The sequence below is a fragment of the Clavelina lepadiformis genome, chromosome 2 (assembly GCF_947623445.1).
Source record: "Clavelina lepadiformis chromosome 2, kaClaLepa1.1, whole genome shotgun sequence".
Lineage (NCBI taxonomy): Eukaryota > Metazoa > Chordata > Ascidiacea > Aplousobranchia > Clavelinidae > Clavelina > Clavelina lepadiformis.
In genome coordinates this window covers 19,197,166-19,221,364 of record NC_135241.1, presented here as the reverse complement: position 1 = coordinate 19,221,364, position 24,199 = coordinate 19,197,166, and the positions used below count along the sequence as shown (strand labels likewise).

The window sequence follows — 24,199 nt, the reverse complement described above, 5'->3', positions numbered from 1 at the left end:
GACGTATAAATCTGTCCAACTCATCGATAACTAACAAGCAAAAATACTGTAACTGCTAATGCAGAGTCGTGCAATGTACGGACCGCGGAACACATATATGTGACCACCCACCTATCCACGCACCCTGCTGACTTCCAGTATAAGTAAGCCTACTCTTATCAAAAATATTGCAATTGTTAGATCGTAGGGTGTTGTTGTTTGTAACGTCATTATTGGCATTTTTGACTTTGCATTACGCAACAATGTAATTAGATTAATACATGTGAGGGTTTGCCGTTGTTCCATCATAATAACTCAATTCAATTAACTGTTATAATGGACTGCAGAAATGATTGTTTTGCGATGACCTCATATGTTCGAGCTCGGCCCGGGTTCTCATGCAAAGATGGCGGAATAGGGGGGTCTAGAACCCTCCATTGTTTTTATTGGGGTGAGATGGCCTTAACCCTGCACTCTTAAAAATGAATTTGCGAAAATAGGGTGAGCGCTATTATGATAGACTCATCAGGCCAGGCGACAACTTACTCGGCCCACCCATTAGCCCAGGGATGTCCAACCTTTTATTAAAGTGGGCCGCATTGTCACTTGAAATAATTCAATGGGCCGCAGAACCTATTAAATTTCTAGAAAAATGGGTACATAAAGTACATACTTTTGGAGTGAAAATGACTAGCGGGCCGCACAAAAATCTCAGGCGGGCCGCAGGTTGGACATCCCTGCATTAGCCTATTTAGGAGGCATTATCAAACCTTGCTTTCTCACAAACCCTATTTTTTGGTTATTGGGCGTTTGCATTCCTCTTCATTTATCGTACTTGCAACTCCTTAACGGCTACAACTTTTGCAATGTTAGATGCTATAAAAACTCTTGGTGTATTGTTATAAAACAGCGACCATGACTAAGAATATAACGAGTTCACCTCGAGCAGGGCAGACTCTCTGTCGTTTTGGTCATCAAGCATTCAGAGATAATTTTCGACACCCTATACTTCCAGCCAACTAGATCCAGCATTGCCTTTGTTGATTGGAGTTTTTTATCATTTAATCGAGTTATATAGATAAATGTTTAGAGGAAGAACGTTACCATGAACGTTATGCTGTGAGTAGGGATACGGACCATACGCAAAACAACCTTAATTTACCGAAAAATTGGGTGATTGTTGCAAAAAATACAATAGCCGGGTCCTACGGCGTTGCAAAATCGATTTATACGGTATCTCAAAAACGATTTTTAATAATTAAAAGCGCAAAATTTTGCGCTTTATGCATTTTGACGATTTTGGCGAGGGGGTCAGAGGCAAAAATTTATATCAAATATTTTAAAAAGGTTGGCCCTCTTCGACGCAATTCAAAGTACGCCAGTGTACCCACTTTGAAAATGTTTACGCCATCGATGTTCTCACAAACGTCAAAGATTCGAACCCGAGCAGTTTTCATATTTTCACAACTCTAGATAGCACAAATGAACTCAGATTACCAAATTCAGATCTATATAGTAGTGTATGACTGCCAAGGTTACATTTCTCCTGAATTTGCTCTCATCACCAAGTAGGCTTCACAAAGTGTACTGAATTGATTTAGTGCACTTAACCGTAATCATAGCTATTGTTGCGTAACGACAATTACAACCATGATCCCTTAAACAACACATATGCTAGACTTGAAGCGAAGCGAAGCAAATGTCGCGTAGTTTTAAATAGGTCAATTGTTTGTTAACGACGAGCCATACGCTTCCAAGAACAATGGCAGGTTACTGACAACAATAGGGTAGTGGCAACCCGCAACTGACCATATAACTAACTGACTAAACAATATGGTAGTGACTACTCGGTAGTCGATTACATCAGCGCAATAATTCATTCACCATCGATAGAACAAACCAAGTCATTTTACGCAATAGAGTCCATTGCTAAGAGCAATAGGTTCCTGCCTCGTAAGATACATTTTCTTCCTTGAACCAAATTTAAAACTCTGTGAGCAACCGACTTTCCACGAAAATAACCACTGTTACAGGAACAGAAGTTAAGCAGAACAAAGTTAAGCAGAACAACTTATCCATCACATAATTAAGTTGCTTAACCTGTTGCAAATTCGTTAATGCTCAACTTTTCGTAGTTTTGCCCCTCTGACGAAAAGCTTTATACCTGAAAGCCTGAGCATTTAGACATGGTTTGTTTGCATTACGCGTCCTGTCCAAATTGACTTTGCGCTATTCGCTTAAGTAGTATTTTACATAGCCTGCAAATGCTATCAGAATTAAAATGAGGGGAAAATCCAAATATTAGTTCGCCCTAAAGCAAAAAGTAGTTGTCAGCATACTGGAGAAAATATTTTTACTAATATACGGTATAGTGGTTATGAAGTTATTGCCATGAATAGGTGTCAAAAAACACAAAAGCATTATTTAATAATGACGTAAATCGCGACAATTATTACGTCACAAAAATGGATAGAATGCTTCCTGTGGCCGACAAGTAATGAAATAACAGTTATATAATTAAAGCGTACTTAATTGTATAATAGGAATATTTTGTGTTAAATTATGCTAAGCTTGCTTACCGTTGGGCTATTTGCACCGGTGAATGTAGAAGCTAAGCTACATCTCAGGCTACGCTAACACGAGAAAAGGGAATTTAAGAAATTTGGCTAAAATCGGGTTTAATGTAACTTTGGAGGACAAGTTGTGTAACATGGGCCGATCGTTGTAAAGAGGTAGGAATCCATTGTGTAGGCTAACTTAAAATTGAGGGTGACCATCGCAACGTTGTTGGAATCTGGGGGTTCATTCTATGGTGTTCGTACGATCACAAAATACTGTATCGGCATTCGGGTGATTTTATACCGAAAATTCCTAATTCGGCATTTTATGCGATCATCGCAAGAAAACTACAACCCGAATTGTAAGAAAAACAATGAAATAACCCGAATAGCCAAACCCTTGCGGAAAAACGTTCAGCGCAGTGTAGACCATTAGCAGAAAGATATGGCAACAAGATAAATTTTATTTTAAACTTTAGATCCACTTCAAGGGCACTAATTTCTTACTCAATATCGTCCCTTCGCTGATCAACCATTAGCTTACTTTGACAGTGAAAGGGCATTAAAAAGATAATCATAATTAAGTCTAAGTCACCACTAAAGTACTAAGTCTATCAATTTTCTTTGTTCTCTCACCGTCCACTGCCTAGCACATGCCATTCTGTAACCTACTACTGCTCGACTTTTTATCGTAAAACACTAGCGGCTAGTGCTAGACTAGCCTATACAATTATGCTTCAAACCACATGCTTTCAAAATTCGCTTCACCCTGTCGCTTTCTAACTGCTTGTTACCTTACAATCATTATTTGTTGAGGCTAGAGTTTTTAATAACTGTACTTAGCCACGAACGCTGCATAAAAAAGCACTGTCAAATTTTCTTGATCAGGGGCCTTCGTACAATCGTTCTTGCGAAAGATCCCGAGCAAGCATGGGCGGAAATTCTGGAGGGGACATCATGTAATCCCCCCCCCCCCCCCATATTTGCCTTATTGGATAGGATTTGGAAGTTTAAACCTGGGCCTATTGCAAATTTTGATTTTTGTTTGTTTGTGCATCTTTACAGTGCAATATGTGTAGCAAAATAAGTCAGCAAAATAATTGCATTTGCGCGACTAAAGCATGTATTTCATGATCAAGTTCTCCGTTGAAGTCTCACATTGTTCCAAACAAAGGAATAAAGAGTGTCATCCACATTATGACGTCCCACTTTCCTATCATTGTAGTTAACAGAGAGTCATACTGTTAAGTTAAAGTCATACTGTCATACTGTAATAAGATATCTCAGAAAGCCAAGAGAGCGAAATTAAGTGGAATTAAACAACTTTTTGTTCCAGTCAGTACACAAAATGCTGCGAGAGAAGTAGCGGACAAGTTGTCAAAAACAGTTAATGCAGTAACAGAAACAGCTAATGCAGTTATATTTGATCGTGGATGTTTAAGTGCTCAAGTACCAGTACAATTATAGCCTATAAGCAGACAAGTGACTTCAACAATAGTAACGAAAGCAACCTACATCAGAGCTCTACTTCACCTATTTTTCTCGACTATTAAAGCCTAATCATCCCGAAGATATCAGCCACCTATCCAAAAAGAAAACGAAAAGTCGATGCCTTCACTTGGTTTAAAATGTATTCATGGTTGCACTGTAATCTCGAAGTTAACGGTGTTCTGTGCTTTTCCTGTTCAAAAGCCGATAACTTGGGTTTGCTAAGTTTAGCGCAAAAGAAGGAGTTAACATTTATATCTTCGGGATTTAATAACTGGAAAAAAAGTCAAAAGGTCTTTGAATCGCACCAAAATTCGGAATCTCACCGCTTTACAGTTAATCAATTCAGTTCCATAAAACATGCCTATCGGTATCGGTAAAAATCGTCACAAAAAAACAACAAAATGACGCAAGGAGATTTTTGATAAAATTATTTAGCTCCGTGCAATATTTTCTTAAACAAGGCCCAGCATTCAGAGGTCACTCCGATGAAAATGGTAACTAATACGTAGAACTTCTAAAGCTCCGAGCACATGACTCGCCAGATTTAGAAAAGTACCTCCAGCGCTCGACAATTTTATAAGTCATCAAGTACAAGAGGAAATGATAAGAATGTTTAACCAGTCGATTTTACGATCTTTGACTTCAAAAACATAAAAGAAAATCGTTTGTTTTCTGTAATGGTGGATGGAACGCAAGACGTTTGTGGTAAAGAACAGGAATCAATTTGCATCCGTTATATTGATCCAGATTTGTGCATACATGAGGAGTTTTTAGGTCTATATGAGCTGGAGTCAACGACAGGAGAATGTATCGCAGAAATGGTTTTCGACGTTCTTAATGGCTTTTCTCTATCACCTGATCAAATGCGAACTCAAACCTATGACGGTGCAGCAAATATGAGCGGAAAGTATAATGGATGTCAAGCTATTGGGAGAAATCAATATTCTCTTGCATTATACTTCCATTGCAACTCACATTTAGCAAACTTAGTTCTTCAGAAAGCTATTGTTACATGTCCACTTGTACGTGATACAATACAATGGGTACACGAATTAGGTGTGTTGTTCAAAAGATTTGGGAAATTCAAGGTAATTATATCTTTAGCCTTCGATACTGTTTGCATAACTAATCAAAATTATTGTTAACATTTTAGCTTCAAACTTTAACTTTAAGGTTGAGTTCGAAGAAATTGTTCGAGGAAAGGAAGATGGTTCTGGTCCTCAAATTGCAATTCGACCACTTTGTCCTACTCGTTAATTATGTAGATCACCTACAATTACGGCTTTAATTCAAAATTACTCTTCCATACTGAATAGTTTAAAGGGTATTTCAGGCTTCAATCAATCCGATACTGCATCAAAAGCGACGAAACAAGCCAACTGCTTATAAAAACTTTTTACTCACGTAAAACAATTTCTATTTCATCGACTGAGTGCACAATTTAATTTTTATGTATGGTTTCAACATTCGTAAAAGCTTCGATGTACTGTAAGTGTAGCCTATACTTGCGTAGAGTTAGAGGAATTGTACGTAATGTAATTTTGTATTCTTTATTAAACCGTTGATCGCAATATTTGAAATTAACTTTCGTTGTATCACCAGTTACTCATCTTTGTGGTGTCATAATTATCTTTTATTGAACAAACTTGCCAGAACGAGGGAATAGATTAATTATTTATTGACTGTCCTCAGCTATATATATGGTGTAACTGTAAAAAGTCTACAAAGTTGATGCTGTTTGAAACGTGTTAACCAAATTTTAAAGTAAAATAAAACAGGATATAGTTTGGCACTCTGAAGGTTAACTATTTTTCGACACAAGCTTTCACAAGCATAAGCTTGCTTCTTCATGTGTACTGTGAAAAATGTGGAAAACATGTCAGACAAAATGTATGTCCTTCTAATTTACTTTCGCATGAAAATGTTGTACTTGCCTCCACATAGGCCTACGTGTTTCGATGTATTTGAAGAAATTGACTCCAATCCTTTACTTCGATTTCTTGAAGCGGCTTATATGACGTATAGAGGTATGACAAACTGCGAATCGACAGTAAACTAAATATTAAGTAAATTTATGTGGCCTAAGCATAATTATGTTTGCATTATTCGCAAGGTAGAAATTTTCCAGAACGTGCCGCAATATTCCGTTTCCCTAAGTAGCCTGCAAATAATTTTCTATCGAATGTTTGTAGCTTGCGTTTCGTGAAGCTCTTGTGTATACTTTTTTACGACGTATTTTCCTGTGCTAATTGGCGCATCTGTATATTGCTATAGGTTAATGTCCAATGTATTCCTTGGGTATATAATTATTATTCGTCAAAACCCAGTCGAGAAGACCTAGTTATTTTGCTGTCTCGATGTTGCATTTAATATTGTTTAACCAATAAAGAATCAATATAATCAAGATATTATTCGAAGTGAACATTTGTTCCTATTGATTTCAAGCCAATTAGACAGCAACTAACGACAGTTGTATTAGATGCAACATTAATTTTAACTGTGGAAGCGGTCGCGCTTACATAGGCAGTCAAAATACAAACAATTTAAACTGAAGTGATTGGTAAGAATTGTCTGCAATCAAACAATAATAAACCAGTACGAACAATCGAACTTTCTGGTTTGTGAAAAGTTTGCATGATCTTGGAGACTCATGATCAATAGACCAGGAGATATAAGCATTCACTTGCTGCAACTTTGTAGCTTGATGGTGTGATCGCCTAGTTCAACTACTAACTCCAACATCATAATAACACCAAACAGTTACGCAGGCATAACAGACATATTAGGCAACTAGCCAACTAAATTAGTCACTATAGTGATAGGCATGTTTGAAAATATTCATGAATTTGAGAGAATGCAAAAATGCTGCATCTTTTTCAATGACAATTTTTGCTCATTGTACTGCTTACGTTTGTGTATTGAGTAATTTGGTACCCCTTCCCCCTTAAATTTCTTGTGGCTCTTTTGAAATAAGGGCTGGCAACGGGTCTGCCAAATATCATGCAAAAATCTAATTTAGTTATATGAGGATCCTTTTATAAATACTTAAGTGTTTACTAACCTTTCTCATAACTTAGGTTTTGACTCCAGCGCAAGTTACCATCTGGTCCGGGCTCAGTAGGAATGTGCTGATACAAAATAGAACTGTTTGTCACTGATGCAAAGTCATTGCTGTTTATTGAAGATGATGACTGCTTACCACCTAGAGCGGAAGTAGAAAGGTTCTGATCGTCTATGCTGGGTATGTAGCAACGATGAGATGGTGTGTAAAGGAAAAAAACACTGCATAACACCACAATGGGCGCGTTTAAGAAATTCATCGTCATTAAAACAGCCAAGGCCCTTATTTGAAAACATCCAAATTTCTCCAAATCGTTTCTTATCTGGCTCGACGCAGCTTCTAATGTCATAGTATTTGTTCAGTTTTTACTTCAACTAGGCTACAAAGCTGCATTTCAGACATTAATTAATTTTAGTTTGCTGCTGAACACTCTCATATTTTAGTAAAAAGTAATCTGTCACAAAATGGCCGCTTTCCATGTCTTGTATATGCATGGCGTAGCGTATATAGGCATATTCCTTTTATGTATTGGTATCAGAGCGTTTACACTTTGGTAAAACAATTTATCGTCATTGTCTCAATTTTATCTTCAATTTCAATTTCTCAATTTCACGATTCACTCAGCATAGGCTACAGATCAACGATATTATTGAAACAAAAGCATTTTCCAAACTACTCTTCTATGTAAAGCTACAAATAGCTGGTTATTGAATGACAAAAATATATGCTTCAAGTAGCTTAATCCTAATTTCGGTATTTTGAAATGAGTGGGCATGCAGATATTGGCTTTAAGCAAACACTTTGCAATGCAAACTGATGTAGAAATATTCTACCGAAACAGTTTCCGTTTTCCGTTTCCTGAGTCGTCGTTTGTAGCGGTGATTGATGACATCGTGTTGTACAAAAAACACACCGACGTATAGCCTACTGGCTAGAACTTTGATGGGCTGGGGTTACCTTTTTTGAGAGCTGAGTTTATTAAGTCCGTATTTTTCAAAACTGGTCTACGTGTTGGATGACAATGCGGTATAGGCTACGTCAACAATTCCTAAGTCTACAAGTGTTTATAGGTTTATCAAAAAACGTTTCTATCCATTAAAATTCGCACAAGCACGGTGACCAGGGCTCGAGAGGTGAAGAATTATGACCGACGGACCGAAGGGCAGTGCCGGTGCTAGGTGGTTTAAGGCCCCAAACCCAAGTAAAACTAATTCCCTTCCAACCAAACTCTCACCTCTTATGACTAAATTACATCAAAAAAATGAATTAAGGCAAAAAAGTCAAGCAATAGCAAGATTTGAACCCGATACCTCCAGCATACGATCACGCTAGTTGACTAGGCCTACTACGCGACCGCGTTGCTTTTTTTCCTTCATCCAAAATGAGACTCATAAACCACGCAGCGAAAGTAACTTCGGTAAACAGATACCGTTGAAATAGTTACTGCAAAATTCAAGTCAAACAAGATATAAAGAAAATTAGATTATGACTAGTGAAAAATAGAGATGTTGCAGGCAATAAACCCGCTGTCCACAAAGCAACTTATGCAGTGCTCATACCAAATTAGCTTAGACCAACATCATTGTGAATAAACATGATGAACAGAGCTGTATAGAAATAATAAGGACTAATTTGAAAGCAAAACAACAGAATAGCTGTGACCAGCATATTTCTAAGATGTTTATGGTTTATTGCTGTCACATCACCTCTATGTCATTACGATAGATAAATAGGAATGTTGAAAGAGGAAGTATCAGTTCCGTTTTGGTTATTTATATGCATAAACTTAAATCTTCAGCCAGATTTGGGGGTTTTGTTTTACGATGGGGCACAACCCGTTGGGGGTATACGGGGGCCCCTTCCTCCGGTTCTGCTCAAGAGAGTAAGAGACTTTCAACAGTCCAGCTCAGTTGGAGGATAAAGATTTTGACAGGCAACATTCATACATATTTTGTTTCCTTATAGGATGTCTATAACTACATTCAGTACCATGTGTAGCAAGTTAGGGTATTTCCGTGTTATGTTTACATGCCATGGATGGTAGACAGGAGACTGAAAGGGCTGCTAGAGACTCAAGAGTTGCTTGTCTGAACATGATGGTATTATATGGGGTTAGCAGTGATATCCTTACAAAGTGAAATCGGTAAGCCTTTTCAATAGCGGTTTTGGTACAAGTATTTTTCTCCTCTCCTTCCTTCCTTTGCTTTCGTTTTTTTGTTACTTTCAACATGCTAGGCCTATAGCCTAGTTATAAAACTAAGTATTGAAAGAAACAACGATACGATAACGTGTCGATGGGTCTTGTGTAGAAGTGCACAACCAGACAGGTATAGAATGTATGAATTTTTTTTGCACCGGACAGCGTAATTTTCAAAGACTGGTGTCCACCAGTAAGCAACAAAAAGTGTGGACCGGTATGTGCGAATGTGCAAAATATGTCTTTGTTTGGGAATTACTTAGCTTACAAAGTAGCTTTTTGACCCATTTTATGCACCAGATAGCTACGTTATGCCTCGGATCCCAGCTACTCCAATTGTAACGTCATTTGGTTGTGCACTTCTGCACTAGACCTGCGCTTCTGCTGATGATATGATATTTTTCGTGTTTTTACAGTTTATTCTTATGTCTATTTATCAAGGTACCAGATGTGTGGCCTAAATAAAATAGGCTAATCTGGGTATAAGTCCATTGTTTTACAGTATTTGAGGAAAAAGAAAAAACAAACAACGAGAGCAAACAAAGGTGGGAGGACAAAAAGGAGAAAAAAATTGCACGGAAACCACCATTAAAAAATATACCGATATAACTGGTAGCTATTGTGTGGTATGATAATCTTTACCCTTAGACTGAGAAAAGTTTCTGTATGACTTAAACCCAGCTATGATTTCTCATCTCTCGAGCTCTGGTTACCGAGCAAGCCATTGTGCAAGTTCCGATTGTCACACATTTTTTATTTTATGTTTTTTTTCTTTATACAGTCGAATCCGCTTAATTCGGACACCGGATAACCCGGACAACCGCTTTATTCGGCCAAAATGCTCGGGAACGGAACAAAAGTAAAAATTGAACGTAAAAAACTCCTGTTAATTCGGACAATTCTCCGCTTAATTCGGACACAGGTTCGCAATTCCATCGTTAGGTTATGACACAATAAACAGTACTTCGTTCGTTTTAAGACAAGATTCAATTGCATTATGAGTGATTATGGTGAAACAATGACGATTCATGCAGTAACAATCGACAATGAATTCATATAACGTCGTGCCAGCTTCATAGTCGCTTTTACTTCGGTACAATTGCGTCCATCTTGTAGGACAAAATTGTACAGAAAAGTTTAGCACAAAAAGTGAAATTGCTCACTAAAGTAAACGAAGACGTTTTATGCGATCAGTGCCAGTTACTGCAGTATAGCGCAGCTGCAATTCATTTATTACGCAACAGTACAGTATTTTAAATGCGTTTTTTGCCTTTATGCATGACCATGACACGAACAATTGATTTTCCGCTTAATTCGGACAAAGCCGTTTCTCCGCTTAATTCGGCCAAAAGTGAGCGGAACCAAAGTGTCCGAATTAAGCGGAGTCGACTGTATATAATATTTAGAACTGTCCACCAGGATCACTAAACAGAGTCAGATTTTTTAGACTTTGTTCCAACTGCAAAGTATGTAATTATCAACGTACTTGTCTTTTGATTGTATTTTGGATTTTAACTTCAATGTTTTTTTTAGTGTTTCATTTTATTTTGAAAATATTTTGTTTTTGATTTCAATTTTATATTAATTTTGTTTTGAGTTTTTTATTTTACTTGGTTTACTTTATTTTACTTAGATTTTAATATTCATTTTATTTCAAAAATCGTTTAAGGTTTAATTTCATTTTGCTTTTTGCTATTTTTTTATAAGACTCAGGATGGCACTCAGAGTTCACCATACCTCAGTCACATTTTCATAATTAATTACTGGCAATTTTACCCATTTTGAATGATTTAGAACGTTAGGTAACTCAAAGTAATTTAGCCAGTTCATTACTAAGCTTTTACTTTATTTGTTTTAGCAAAAGCTTGTTTGCTATTTTAACTAGTAGTGTTTTTCCACAACATTGATTTTTGTCAAATGTTTAGAAATAGCCTAGCATGCTATATAGTGTACGTTAACCTTCAAATGGAACAAATGAAAATATTTCATGTCTCTGAGCTTACCTCAGATTTACCCAATGGGCAACTGGTTATGGTAGTTGGTTGGTTGGAGCAATATAATCCCCATGATGGAAGCAATGCACGACTCTATTCAGCTGAAACAAACTCTAAAAAGCATGTCAGTCTTGGTCTATTGGGCTGTGACAATGACGAAATAATGGAACATACTTTGTGTCGCGTGGTTGGAAATTTCTATCACAGTGAAAATGATAAATGCATTAAAGTGCAATCACTGCGTGCATGTCCGACCTGGAAGTATTTTACATTCGCAAACATTATTCAAACTCAAAGAAACTTTATCTTGACAAAATCAGGACATACATGAGGGTTATGACATAAATCACTCAAGGGACTTGTCAATCGAAATGTGTGCAAAGAACTTGTTTATATTGTGCATAGTGTTTGTAATTGGTATATATACTGAAAATAATGTTGCAAACAAACTGTAAAAACTACCAGTACGATAAAAGCTTTTCTAATCAAGTTAATTAAATCAACTCTTAGTTTTTCTATGCTGAAATAAAAATTATGTAATGTAACTATTGATATTTAAGACATACTTCATTTCCTGAGTAACATTTCTCTTTGTGTTCTTATAAAAAATCTCAGGTCTATGTATGTCAGCTACTATGCATAAGAAATATTTCTTCAAGTGGAAAACTTTGGTGCCCTCTGGTGAGTATTCCTTGCAACAGACTAGAACTCAAATACTACTTATCAGATATTTTTTCTTAAATGAAATAGGTATATATTTACATAGTGTAGTTTTATGGGTATATATTTATATACTTGAAATTATATTTCAAATGCAAGTTTTTTGCGAATAATTGTAATTCGAGGGACAAGATTAGGTGATAAAAGTGTTTTGTTCTTTTCACTGTTGACATGCTATTTTTTGTTTCCGGCAGAATCGCTATCAAAAAAAGACGTGCGTGGCATTATTTGCCTAATTTGGTTGTACATAGCTTAATGGTATGAGTTTATGATGTTTGTTTTAATGCAAGTCAGATAACTTTATGACAGAATTTGTGACAGGTTAAGCCTACTTTCCTGGTGTATAATTTAGAAGAATGTTTGTTGATTTATTAGTTAAGCATTTTCGTTCGTTTATTGAGCAAACAATGCTGTTGTTGTACTTTTGGCTCATATCAAAGTGAACACTGCTTTTAGAGACACAGAGACACTCCAAAGAGATTCTTTCAATATCACTATATAACTAGTCTGAAATCAGAGAGAAACGCAATGTGCCTTGTGGTAACTGGCATCTGCAATCTGGAAGTAATTTAAAGGGAACTCTCCCTGAACAAGGTCCAAAAAATAGCACAGCGTTTAAAAGTAACACTCACTCAATGCATCACCATTTAGTTGTGAAATTAACTACAATATCACAGATCTGCACAAGAATTTGTCAGGAATAAGGGTTAGCTATGACAAGTAGCACAGGATCTTAAGCAAACGTGGTTTGTAAACATTCTTTTAGTGCCTGTGAATAACAGATTAGGTTTTCTTTAACTTAGAAGGTGAGACGAAACATAATTATCTCGGTAGGTCTACCATAGTATTGTAGTTGATATTCATTTCTCAAGTGCAGGTGTTTTTTAATAATTAGTGTTCAAGTTGTGAGAGATAGTATTGTTGGTAGGTTAGCGCTAGCAATCACTTTTTCTGATGGCCGAGTTTTTGGGTTTGACTGGAAGCAATAGTTTTGATTTCTTTTTTTACAGGCATCTTTAAAAAAGATGATGAATATTCCTGTAGTGTTTGCGATACTAACTTCCTCCAGAATACTTCAACAATCAGTACCGGCATGTGACAGGTATTCATTTCAATATAAGAATGCAATGCACTTTTCGGCATGAAATAGAGTACTGTATTATCCAAAATACATTAACAATATCTTTAATGAATGCCATTGATGTAAGTGGCGCCTGTCTACCTATTAATGTATGTTCATCCAAAAAAAACCTTTAAATCAATTTAATGCTTGAATATTTCTACGATAAACTTTAGAGTCTAACTTGATATACTTTGCTAATACAATAAAATTCATCCTAATTGTTAAGAATAACTATTACTTTTGCATGCAATTAACAATATGATTTAGCAGTTAGTGACTAGGTATATGCCACCTAACGGCTAAAGAAAATCAGCTAACTTCCCAGCCTTATCGTGAAGAAGTTATGCCTACTCAATTTCATTGTATTCTAATTAATATAATTAATATTTTATTGTAGTAATAATATGCGTCAACAATCTTACCACATAACTTATAACGTATATACCGGCGTATAAGCCCCCTCGCGTTTTTCTTCTGCTACTAACGTTATGTGTTACTGAGAAGATGACTGTTTACCACTACTTGAACGTCATCGAAATTGTGTGCATGGACGGTACTCATTTGTTACCTCTGCAAAAGGGTTCCATGCAATAGTAAATATTAATATTCGACAATAATCGCAAAAGAAAAAGCTCAAGGCATGTCTCATTTTACTTTTTATCGCATTCCCGCCGAGGCATTATTTATATTAAAGCGATCGTTTTGAAACATGGTCGACAAGTCAACTGTGTGAAACACTTTAAGTGTCAATGGTAAACCATAACATCCATCTCATTCTTTTCGTTGTACGAAAATCTCATATTTCAAAATAGGAAATTTCAAAGTTGTAATTGAAATACAGTACTGCATATGAATATCGAAATTTTTCATATATTTCGAAAATCTGTGTATAAAAATATTGATGACAAATGGTGTAGTTGAATGACTTTCATCAGAATTGACAACGTAATAAAACCGTGATAAGATATAAGTAGGCTATGATTGCAATGACGTTAATAACGGCAGTTGAATGTCAGCCTGAAACCATGTCAATTACCGGTACGTCGACGCTCATGATTTTCAACAACAAGTCAACAGACTTGAACCATTACTTCAAGTGCAAAATTCTTTAATTTTGTTGTTTAAAGATGATCACGTGTGGTTTGTTTATCGCACGAACGGAATCTGCCGATGAGACAACTTCTTTTCGCTGCAGCCATTTCACCGAAAAAAATCGTGCGTTCAAAGCTATTTTCACAGTTTCTTGTTAACCTAACTTAAATGCTATAACATAGTAACCTAAATCTACCATGTAATCTAACTCCAATAAAACCTAGCTAAAATCGACTTTTTGCATGCCCATTCTCCTAACTGCCTATCTTCAAAGACAGGTTGCGTGACCTACTTATGGTGAAATAGACACTCTTTTTTTCCAGATTTTTGGTCGGGCGTATAAGCCCCTTCTCGTTTTTTGGCCCATTATTTTCGTCAAAAAGGGGGGTTTATACGCCCTAATACAGGGCCTACGGTACTTGTTCTGTTGATTTTCGTTACAGTAACTCCCCAACTTTCGTTCCATAAGAACTTTCGTATCTTGAGTTGTTTAGAAGTTGGTATATCGTATATGTTCAGTACTGTCATTCAACCTAAGGTATAATGTACGTCAGCAACAATTTTTACATTATATACAAAAACATTGCGTAAATTGTTTTATTATTCTAAAGACACGAAAACAAAATATACTGTCGGCTTACTGTGGTTGAAATCAAAGTCGGAAAGTTAGTTCTGCCGCAGTTAGCCTACGTCACGGTACAATTAGGGACGATTTGGAAAATAATATTCTGGACGATTTGGAAAAAGCGGTCAACTCTTTCATAATTGAGCTTGTTATGCTACACTTGGACCAGTTTGCTTCCAAAAAGAAAAAGCGAAAGACAGTTTGAAGAAACATACGCTTGGCTGCATTTAACAAAGCAAACGTTACTGAAAGCCTTCATTACGTCGTCTTTGCGCTTAGTTTTACGCGATTGTGCTTGGAAAATAGACTTCAAACCTGAGGTTTTTGGTGTATAAATCGGGTATTCTACAATAGCAACAAATGTAGTAAATTGGGACCTCGCTTAATGTGGACGGGCTTAATCTTCGATATGGATTAATTTTATATCGGATATTAATAAAAGAGCGGTTGCTAAGGTATGAAGTTTTCGCAAAAAAATTTAAGAATTTACATTTGGAGTAGGCAAGTTGATGACAGGTAATACTTAATGTTGCTGCTCAATAACTGCGTTCAGTGTGCGTATGGCGTGTGGTACACGCGTAATCAGTGTTAAACCTCCTTGCGTATGCACTCAAAAACATCGTGTTATGTTATGACGAGTACTCGAAATTGCGCGAGTCTTTCTAGCTATTACCCGGCTTCGGCGAGCCCAGGTAATTACGTTTTTGTCCCATCCCTAAGTTAGACATTTTTGTTTATTGCTGTTCAGTTTACTGTAAGTGTACAGTGTTTTTGCTTTTAAGGTGGTATGCAGAAACTAATGACATCTTTGGACATAATTCTTTAACACCCTGAATTCTTGACAAAAATAAAATTATCCCTGATTTTTTTCACTTATTATGGCTAATTCTCATTTTAGTGAAATATTCTGCCAGGGAAATCTCTTGGATGCTGCCCAAAGTGCTTATATTTATAATGATTCAAAATCATTTGTTGACATGAAATTGAAGAATGAGCCCGGTAAGTGTATTGTTTACAATCACTATTACCTTTTGGTCACTTTGCAAATGGTCGTCCAATTCAATTTTATGTAATAATAGATGCAATGTTTTTAGATGTGGTCCTAGCTGAATTTCAGAAACTTTATAACATAAACGATGGTCACATTCCTATGGAACAAATGTTGCAGTTTGTAAAAAACCAATTTTCACCTCCTGGCTCTGAGTTTGGAGAATGGACCCCTGATGACTGGACATCAAGGCAGATAAATCTAACCTTTTTAACATTTAGTTTGGTTAAGTTATTTTTGATGTCTTAGTACACATTTTATCATTTTTGTACTTTTGATTACTGGAAAGGCTCTTGTAGTATGTTATAGTAGTTTAGCATGTTAAATAATTTTATTTTTAATTGTAGTCCGAATTTTCTTCATAAAATTGCTGATATTGATCTTCGCAAGTGGGCAAGTAATCTCAATGGGCTTTGGAAAATTCTTGGCCGAAAAATGGTTGAAGATGTTAAAGAAAATCCATCATTGTACAGCATCATTCCTGTTGACAATCCAGTTGTAGTACCTGGTGGAAGATTTCGGGAATTTTATTACTGGTAAAAAGCTTTGCATATTTTTCTTGCACAACCTATCAAAAATAAAACTGATACGACATGAACTAAAAAAGTCAGTAAGCCTTCTTTTCTTTGTGATTTAGGGATTCATATTGGGTAATACGTGGCCTTCTACTTTGTGAAATGACATCAACTGTGAAGGGAATGTTAAAAAATTACTTGGCAGTTGTTGAAAAGTATGGATTTGTACCAAATGGGGGAAGAATCTATTATGAGAGACGCAGCCAACCACCCATGTTGATACCTATGATTTATGATTACTTCAGTGCTACAGGTTGGATTATGTTGTGTACATTTTTACATACCTCAAAAACGTTTTGCTTGAAAGACTCTGTCCAGCGTTTGGTTAAGCTTTTAACAAATTTTACTGTTAAGTACCCACATCATTTACAGCATTTTCGATGTAGGTGATAAGGAGCTTTTGCAAAATGCCCTTCCTGTCATAGAGAAGGAGTACCATTTCTGGATGGAAAGTCGAACTGTTCAATTTGGCTCACATACTTTAAATTTTTATGCTTCCGATGTTAACCAGCCAAGACCAGAATCATATAGAGAAGATAAAAAACTGATAGAGCAACTTTCAACAGGTTAACTACGTATTAAATATGACCATTGAACATACTAACGCATTGTTAAACAAAGATTAGCAGAATGTTCAACAGTGATTAAGTCACTTGTGATTGCCTTAGATTAAAATTTAACTGGAGAATACTATTCTTATCAAATAAATTTTTCGTTTAAATACAAGCTGTGAGTAGAAAATTTGCTCAAGCTAATGGCACAAATAGTGGCAGAGCTAGGTTTTTGGATTTGGGGAGGCAGTTGTCACAAAAGTGCTTATGAGGGGGATGTTTGGGGTGGCCTATCGATTAGAATCAATTGATAGTCACAATTTGTCTTCGTCGCCAAGCGTATGTTGTCGTCGAGGCAATAAAGCTCTATAGTCTATATCATTTCCATGAAAGTGTAATTATCTTGAACAATCGCTATAAACTTATCCGAAGGTTGCTTTCCACCATCTTGGTTGTTGACCTTTACCACCTTGAATTTATTCCTTTCATCTACCATAGAATGGACTAACAGTAACCAGTTAGCATTACAGCATCCCACTTCCTTTGATGTTTTATTTCCATTTCACTGATGACCACTCCATTGCTCATTGTTCACAGCATCCAAGGTTTACAGGAAAGCTAAGTGGCTGTACAGGAAATGAAGCTCAATACTTCCCCCGGCTGTCTCCGCCATCAAGCGTGAATGCTTATGCGATTCATTAATTAGACGATATTTCCCAATGACGAAGCTAAAGCCTCAGTGTTTGTGACTCTTTTAGGTGTGTTTTGGTTTTGTAAGATAGCCTTTGTATTGTTATGTAGAAGACGGGCGGGCCCTGATGAAGCATATCACATCCGCCTGTGAGTCAGGTTGGGATTTCTCAAGTCGATGGGCTGGTGAGTTTGTAGGCTGAGACATGATGCCAAGAAGAATATTATTCAATTAGCTTTGTCTCGTTCAATTGTGTTTTATTCCATCTGAATAAAATGAATTCTTACTAAATAAACATAAGCTAAATTGTATCAACTTTCATTAGGGTTGTTCAATTTTTTGTTATGTGTGCTTTTGCAGGAACAAACTTTTCAACTGAGACCAATGTCTTGTTGCAGCTGAGAACAAGAGATATTATTCCGGTTGATTTGAACAGTATTTTAGCTTTGAATGAGCGATATCTCGCTGAATTTCATGACATTCTTGGTATTATATTTTTTGTCAAATGTTTTCCTGTTAAGTGTTAACAGTGTATATCCAAATCATTTTTCACTAGCTTTCTGCAATACTGAGTTTGATAAAACGAAATTTCTTGGACATCTGTATTTTTCTTCAATATATTTACTTGCTTATTTTTATTTCCTTTTCTTTCTAAAAACAGAGTTATATAGCTAAGACGTTTATACATCCATAAGTATGGGCAGATCATACTTAAAAGATGTTTTAATCAGGTAACATAAGTTTAGCTTCACAATATCGTGCGTATTACAATCGAAGAGCTGAAGCCATTGAGAGTGTTCTCTGGAATGATGAGGATGGAACGTATTATGACCTTGTTATATCTACTGGCCAACAAAACAAGTAAAATCTTGTGTCAAATGTTAGATTTACACTCATCCTTCTGTGATGTTGATTACACATTTTGTTGTTTTGCTGCCGTTAAGTTTTGTGGTGGTTTGTTATAACTTGAGTGCAAAACAGATCTGTTTATGCAGTTAATTTCTCATATTTGCCATTACTTTATTACCAGATGTTTTCCAGAGTATCAAATATTTTCTACTGCTGTCAGTTTTCCTATATTTCCTATCGGAAGAATTTTGCATGCGCCAAAGTTGGAATTAAAAACAAATAATTTTGTTTATCTTTTTCTTGACATAGACGTTACTTTGCATCAAACATGAATCCTTTGTGGACAAAATGTTTTCCTGCAACAGTTGACGTCAACTCAAGGGAAAAGAAGATGTTTTCATATATGCAGGCAAATTGGTTTGATGTCTAATTACAGAAGCTTAATGTAACGATTTGTTAGGGATTATTATCAAAGTGGGTGTGGCGTGTTCATGTATAAAATTGCAGAATACCGGTGTGTTGTCTTATCCTGGGGGCATACCTACTTCCCTAGAAGGCACTGGTCAACAATGGGATTTTCCAAATGCTTGGCCTCCTCTGGTGGTAAGTGAATTTTAATTTTACTCAATTTATACAAAATACAAGTAAATTTCAATGTTAACAACGCACATGGTAGTCATTACCAAAAAGCGTTACTATTCATTAAAGTATTTTTGATTTCATATAATGTCAGTGCAATTTGTTTAAAAAGTATTTACATTAATTGCATAATTATAGCTTATAATTTTTATCGCTTGGTTAAGCCTAAATAAATAGATGTGTGTTTTTTCTAATGATTATGATATCATATAGTGTGTAGAAGTATACCATGGTTTGCTCTTAGCAGCAAACTATATTTGTAAAACACAAATAATCGCATAATTTGGAGTATTTATTTCGTAGCACATGATCATTGAAGGTTTGGAAAGTAGTTCTGATGCAGTGCTGCACGAAGAAGCTTTCAAACAAGCTCAGAAATGGACAAGGACAAATCACAAGGCGTATGTAGAAACTAACGCCATGTTTGAAAAGGTGAGGTGTTAGTCGGACAGTTTTATATTTCATGCATTTTGTTAGAGTACCTTCTAAGTTCTACATAAGATATTTAAGCTGCTGATTGAGCATGCCAAGCATGCGGTATTTTTACGCTAATTAATCCAAATGATTGATGTCTGACACCATTGCAGTATGACGTGACTCGATCTGATGGTGTTCCTGGAAGCGGTGGTGAATATGATGTCCAGATAGGCTTTGGGTGGACAAACGGCGTAGTCCTTTCGTTTCTACATCAATACGGATCCCGTATCACAGGTATTGTTGGTTTCTCAATTTACTGACTTGAATTATGTACTGTATATTGTTTTTCGTGATCGCAGTGTAAATCTATAGATCAGTTTTTAATTATTTTTGACAGCCGCTGACCTTAACGCCACAGTAGGACCTACTGCTTTGCCTGGAAATCCTGAAACAACAACTGGGGCTGCTGCTACGATATTTTCGCCATCTTTCTCATTGCAAGGCATGCTGTTTCTTGGCCTTTTATTCTTGTTTTTCTCTGCATTTTGATGGACTTTATCATTCAGTTGTCAAGTAGACATGTAGTGGCCTGGGTGGCATTTTTAATACCATTATATCATTCTTGGGAAAGTGTTCGCCAGTTATTTATTGAAGTATTGTTTATTGATAACACTGCAATTGTCGTTTAATATTTGGAAACTTTCTCTAAATAACTTCATGTGAAAACGCCGTTTAGTACGTTACCAGGTGATTTCATAACATCCTAGTTTTAACTGAATGTAATCCCCATTGCCAACGCTTATTTTGATCGCTCGCACATTCTGAAATGTTCGTGTATTTTGTGTCGGATATTTCCGCTCACACCGCTCCACGCTGTTATAAGCTCAAACTTCTACGCGAGTAACCGCTCAGACGGAGAGATACAGAATTGTACGAACGTACTACGTTAGTCGTGTTAATTGCAATTCTTTAGACCTGTTTTAAATGGTGAATACTAAGTTTGTGATTGTGTGTAATATTCGGAACCTGTACAGTTCCTACAATAAAGGACCGTTTCTGATAAACTGTATCTGTAATATCGTAAGAGCTTTCGGCTAGCAAGAGGTTAGAGAATTCTAACCGCACGCAACCACGGAGTCAGATCATTAATTCAGCGGGCAAATTAAGTCCAAATAACATAAGTTAAAACTGATGAACAGTGCAACAACCTCTGCAGACATACGTTTATTTTGAAACTTAAACTTAGTTCTTTGTAATGTCCTTCTACGTATAGAATAGATGCGTCGTGAAGTATTTTTATAGTATAGGATTTGCATTCAAAGCTTTGTTTACGATCTGCATCATGTATTTCGAATAACTCTTCCACGAATTTTACCACAGTTCTATCTAATTAGAGAAATTGTATCTTTTGTTTTCTTCGTGATATTTGTTGTATGCGATGTAATAGGTTTGTAATATGTTTTAGAGACCTCAGATAGGTTTTTCCAAATCAGCTGTATTCAAACGAAGTTATTTTAAAATAGACCGACAAGACGAATTTGTTTGTAAAGCTAAAGCAGCAGGTAGAAAATGTCTCGCACGTTTTTCCGTTCGCAGAGTCATGCAGCGCAGGCCTGACCTATGTGCAGGAAAAAAAAAGCTCATATCCGAACCCTTATTTCGCCTCATAGCTCGCTTATCATACATTTTAAGAAAAAAGTACTGTAAACGTAAAATCATTCATCTGAAATAATAGAATAAGGATAAGCAAAGCAACACAACCTCACAGCTCAAAAGATGTTCGTTTGTCACAATACAAACCGTGAAGTAGTCGTAGTCTACGACTAAGAAATGCTCGAAGCAGAAACAAAACACAAGAAATAATTAATATAAAATGAGGCGAGTTTACAAAGGAATTTTCATTACAAAAAGTCTTGAAGATTATGGGGCTCAAGCTTTATTATTTGGATGCAGGCCAGTGGTTATGACGCTTAAGCACCAGGTTTTAAAATATGACGCTTAAGCACCTGGTTTTAAAATATGATGAACTGGTCATTGATTTATGGAAAGGGGACCATTGCAAAGCGGAATACCTCGCAATAAACCCGTTAGGACAGATACCGACTATAGTCGACGGAGATAACATTTTAGCGCAAAGGTTAAGCTTATGATAATAAAAGTTGGCTTTAGTTTGGTATAGTGGCTTATAACTGAATTTGTTGTGATGTGCAGTCAAGCGATAGCTGCATACTTGTGCAAACTGCAAAGTCGTAATCGGAATGAAATAGCTCTGACTGATCGTCATTCACAAAGCAAAATCACGTTCTCAAGAGCCGGTCTGTATGAACTATACTTATTTAAAGAAAAAAACATTTAAAAAATTTTGTTACGTTAAAACCAAAATGAAGCAAGCTATCAACAAAATATATTCTTTTGGCACTGTAACACGAATGGAAAGCCACCACCAACTACAGCACGCAAGATTTTTGAGAGAGCATCTTTTTTATTGTGAACTTATCCAAGCGGAACGGTAAACCGTTGGGCAAATAGTGCCTGAAGAACAAGCAGGTAATCAAGTCAGTGTCGCTGCAAGAGACCGTAGCGTCGGTTGGTTGGTTGGAAGTTGACGCAAGAAACAAGAGAGTAATTAACTCAATGTAAAGGCAATTTATAGGTTGGTTTTCGTTCACGGCTGGGCATGATTTTGGAGCAACGTGTCGCAAAAGTTAGCAATTAAATGTTCAAAACAACTGCAAAACGTTTTGGCCCTTGAAGAAATATGTCTTGTGACCATGATGACGAAACATGTAACGTGCATTTTGCAAAATTATGTCTAAAAAGTTAGCGAAGGTTAGAGTTTACGCTTAAGTTTTTTGATCGATTGGCGAAAACACGGAAGATTGAATGCAAGTCAACCATGCGCAACTCCGCTCTCACGAAAATACTAGCGTATGCAACTCAACTTACCTTCGAGGCAAAATGCTTTGTCATTGTGACTCATACGTATCGGGCCGATAGGTGGCACGTTGTTGGTAAGTTGATCCGGTCGCCAATTTTGCAAGTCATGCTGATACGAAAAAGTTTTTGGTCACGGTCGACTGTTTCTTTCTTGAATGGGCACTTTTAAAAAGAAAATGGTTCGTGTCATGCTTCTTATAGTTCAGTTTGCTAGCAGTTAGTCCAACATTACTCGCAACATTACAGCTACATTTTGCTATTTTTTAAATAAAGACAACGGTTAGGCGTACAACGCTACAACCTTAATTTTAATCAACAAATTATCCCTGGATCTATCAAAAATGGTGCTCAAGCTTTACTACATACATCAGTCACCTCCAAGTCGAATGGTCGTAATGACCCTGAAGGCCTTGGGTCTTGATTACGAAGAAGTTATTGTCAACTTGTTTGAAGGGGAACATAAGAAACCGGAATTTCTCAAAATTAACTCCAGAGGAAAAGTGCCGTGTCTCTCAGATGACAATTACGTCATAGCTGAAAGGTAAGAAAGAATGGGTATGTACTCGATTCGGCAGCAAGTGTTTTCACTGTCGATATGTTTTACGACTGTATCCGCGTGTAAATAAAGCTAAGAACAAAAAATCAATAACTTTAGTTTCAGTTTAATTTCTGTTCATTTTCAGTTAAGCTTCTGTTTGATTTCAATTTAGTATGATTTGAATTTATTTTTATATTCAGTCGTGCAATTTGCTCCTACTTGTGTAACCAATACGAGAAGGGCGACAACCGACTCTACCCAACCGATCCCAAACAAAGAGGGCAGGTCGATCAAATTCTCTATGTCAGTGAAAATACAAACGACATGATGATGGCCTACATTGTAAGTATATCACCGACTGGCTGCATAGTGTAAATTCCATCGATATTTGGGTTTATGGTTTGTGTTTAACGATTGAGCCTAACATAGATCCGTGACGATATTATTGTTTGATAATGTAATAACATTCGTACATTTTGTTACGTATTTACCATATTTGTGTAGAACGTTGGAGGCGTACTTTTTAGAGGTGAGAAACCAGTTGAAGAAAAAATAGGGGAAGTCAAGAAGGCACTTGATTTATACGAAGGATATCTCTCCAAAACTGGCTACATCGCCAGTGATGGTTTAACGCTAGCAGGTTTGTAAGCGCTTTTAATCAACAGTGGTATATGTAGGGTTAACCTTTTCATATGTCCTGCGTTTTCCTTTAGACTTCTTTATGGCCTCTCCCCTGCTAATGCTTGATCTTCCTGGCTACGATGACTTCAAGGATTACCCCAAAACAACTGCATGGCTGGCGAAGATTAAGGCTTTGCCGTATTTTGATGAGAGCAATAAGGAAGGCTTGACTAAAATGAAAGAAATGTACCAGAATGCTTTGAAAAAGTGAAGTGCTTTATTGAAACAGAACTTTGTTCTTAGATATACTTTACATGTAAATCGTATACCGCAATGCTATGTTTGTTACACTTGGAGATGTTGTTTTTTTGTGGTAAAATCTCTTACAGTGTCGTTAACTCAATTTTTATAACTTATTGAAAATATATATACAATATTTGGGGCCAGTTTTCTTAATTCATTCTTAAAAGTAAATACACAGACTCGGAAGAAA

At 36.4% G+C, this 24,199-nt stretch overlaps 2 protein-coding genes across 10 annotated transcripts; both read left to right on the top strand.

Moving 5' to 3' along the window:
• Positions 1–9,109: 9,109 nt before the first annotated feature.
• Positions 9,110–20,766, top strand: LOC143446779 (trehalase-like). Of its 9 annotated transcripts, none has more exons than XM_076946571.1 (17): positions 9,110–9,232; positions 9,789–9,831; positions 11,896–11,961; positions 13,011–13,102; positions 15,739–15,839; positions 15,935–16,079; positions 16,236–16,424; positions 16,526–16,716; positions 16,850–17,029; positions 17,816–17,890; positions 18,066–18,191; positions 18,437–18,566; positions 18,864–18,963; positions 19,062–19,157; positions 19,497–19,625; positions 19,781–19,904; positions 20,008–20,765. In XM_076946571.1, exons 4-17 carry the CDS (start codon positions 13,026–13,028, stop codon positions 20,157–20,159), a joined length of 1,815 nt encoding a protein of 604 aa, XP_076802686.1. In that variant the 5' UTR covers positions 9,110–9,232; positions 9,789–9,831; positions 11,896–11,961; positions 13,011–13,025; the 3' UTR covers positions 20,160–20,765. The 9 variants fall into 9 exon arrangements, with proteins under 9 accessions (XP_076802686.1, XP_076802685.1, XP_076802693.1 ...); XM_076946570.1 differs by having other exon boundaries at positions 9,789–9,912; XM_076946578.1 differs by lacking the exon at positions 9,110–9,232 and having other exon boundaries at positions 9,806–9,912; positions 20,008–20,766.
• Positions 20,767–22,188: 1,422 nt separating this feature from the next.
• LOC143446780 (glutathione S-transferase 4-like) lies at positions 22,189–24,199 on the top strand. The gene is made up of 4 exons (XM_076946579.1): positions 22,189–23,088; positions 23,286–23,427; positions 23,590–23,725; positions 23,799–24,199. Exons 1-4 carry the CDS (start codon positions 22,889–22,891, stop codon positions 23,975–23,977), a joined length of 657 nt encoding a protein of 218 aa, XP_076802694.1. The 5' UTR covers positions 22,189–22,888; the 3' UTR covers positions 23,978–24,199.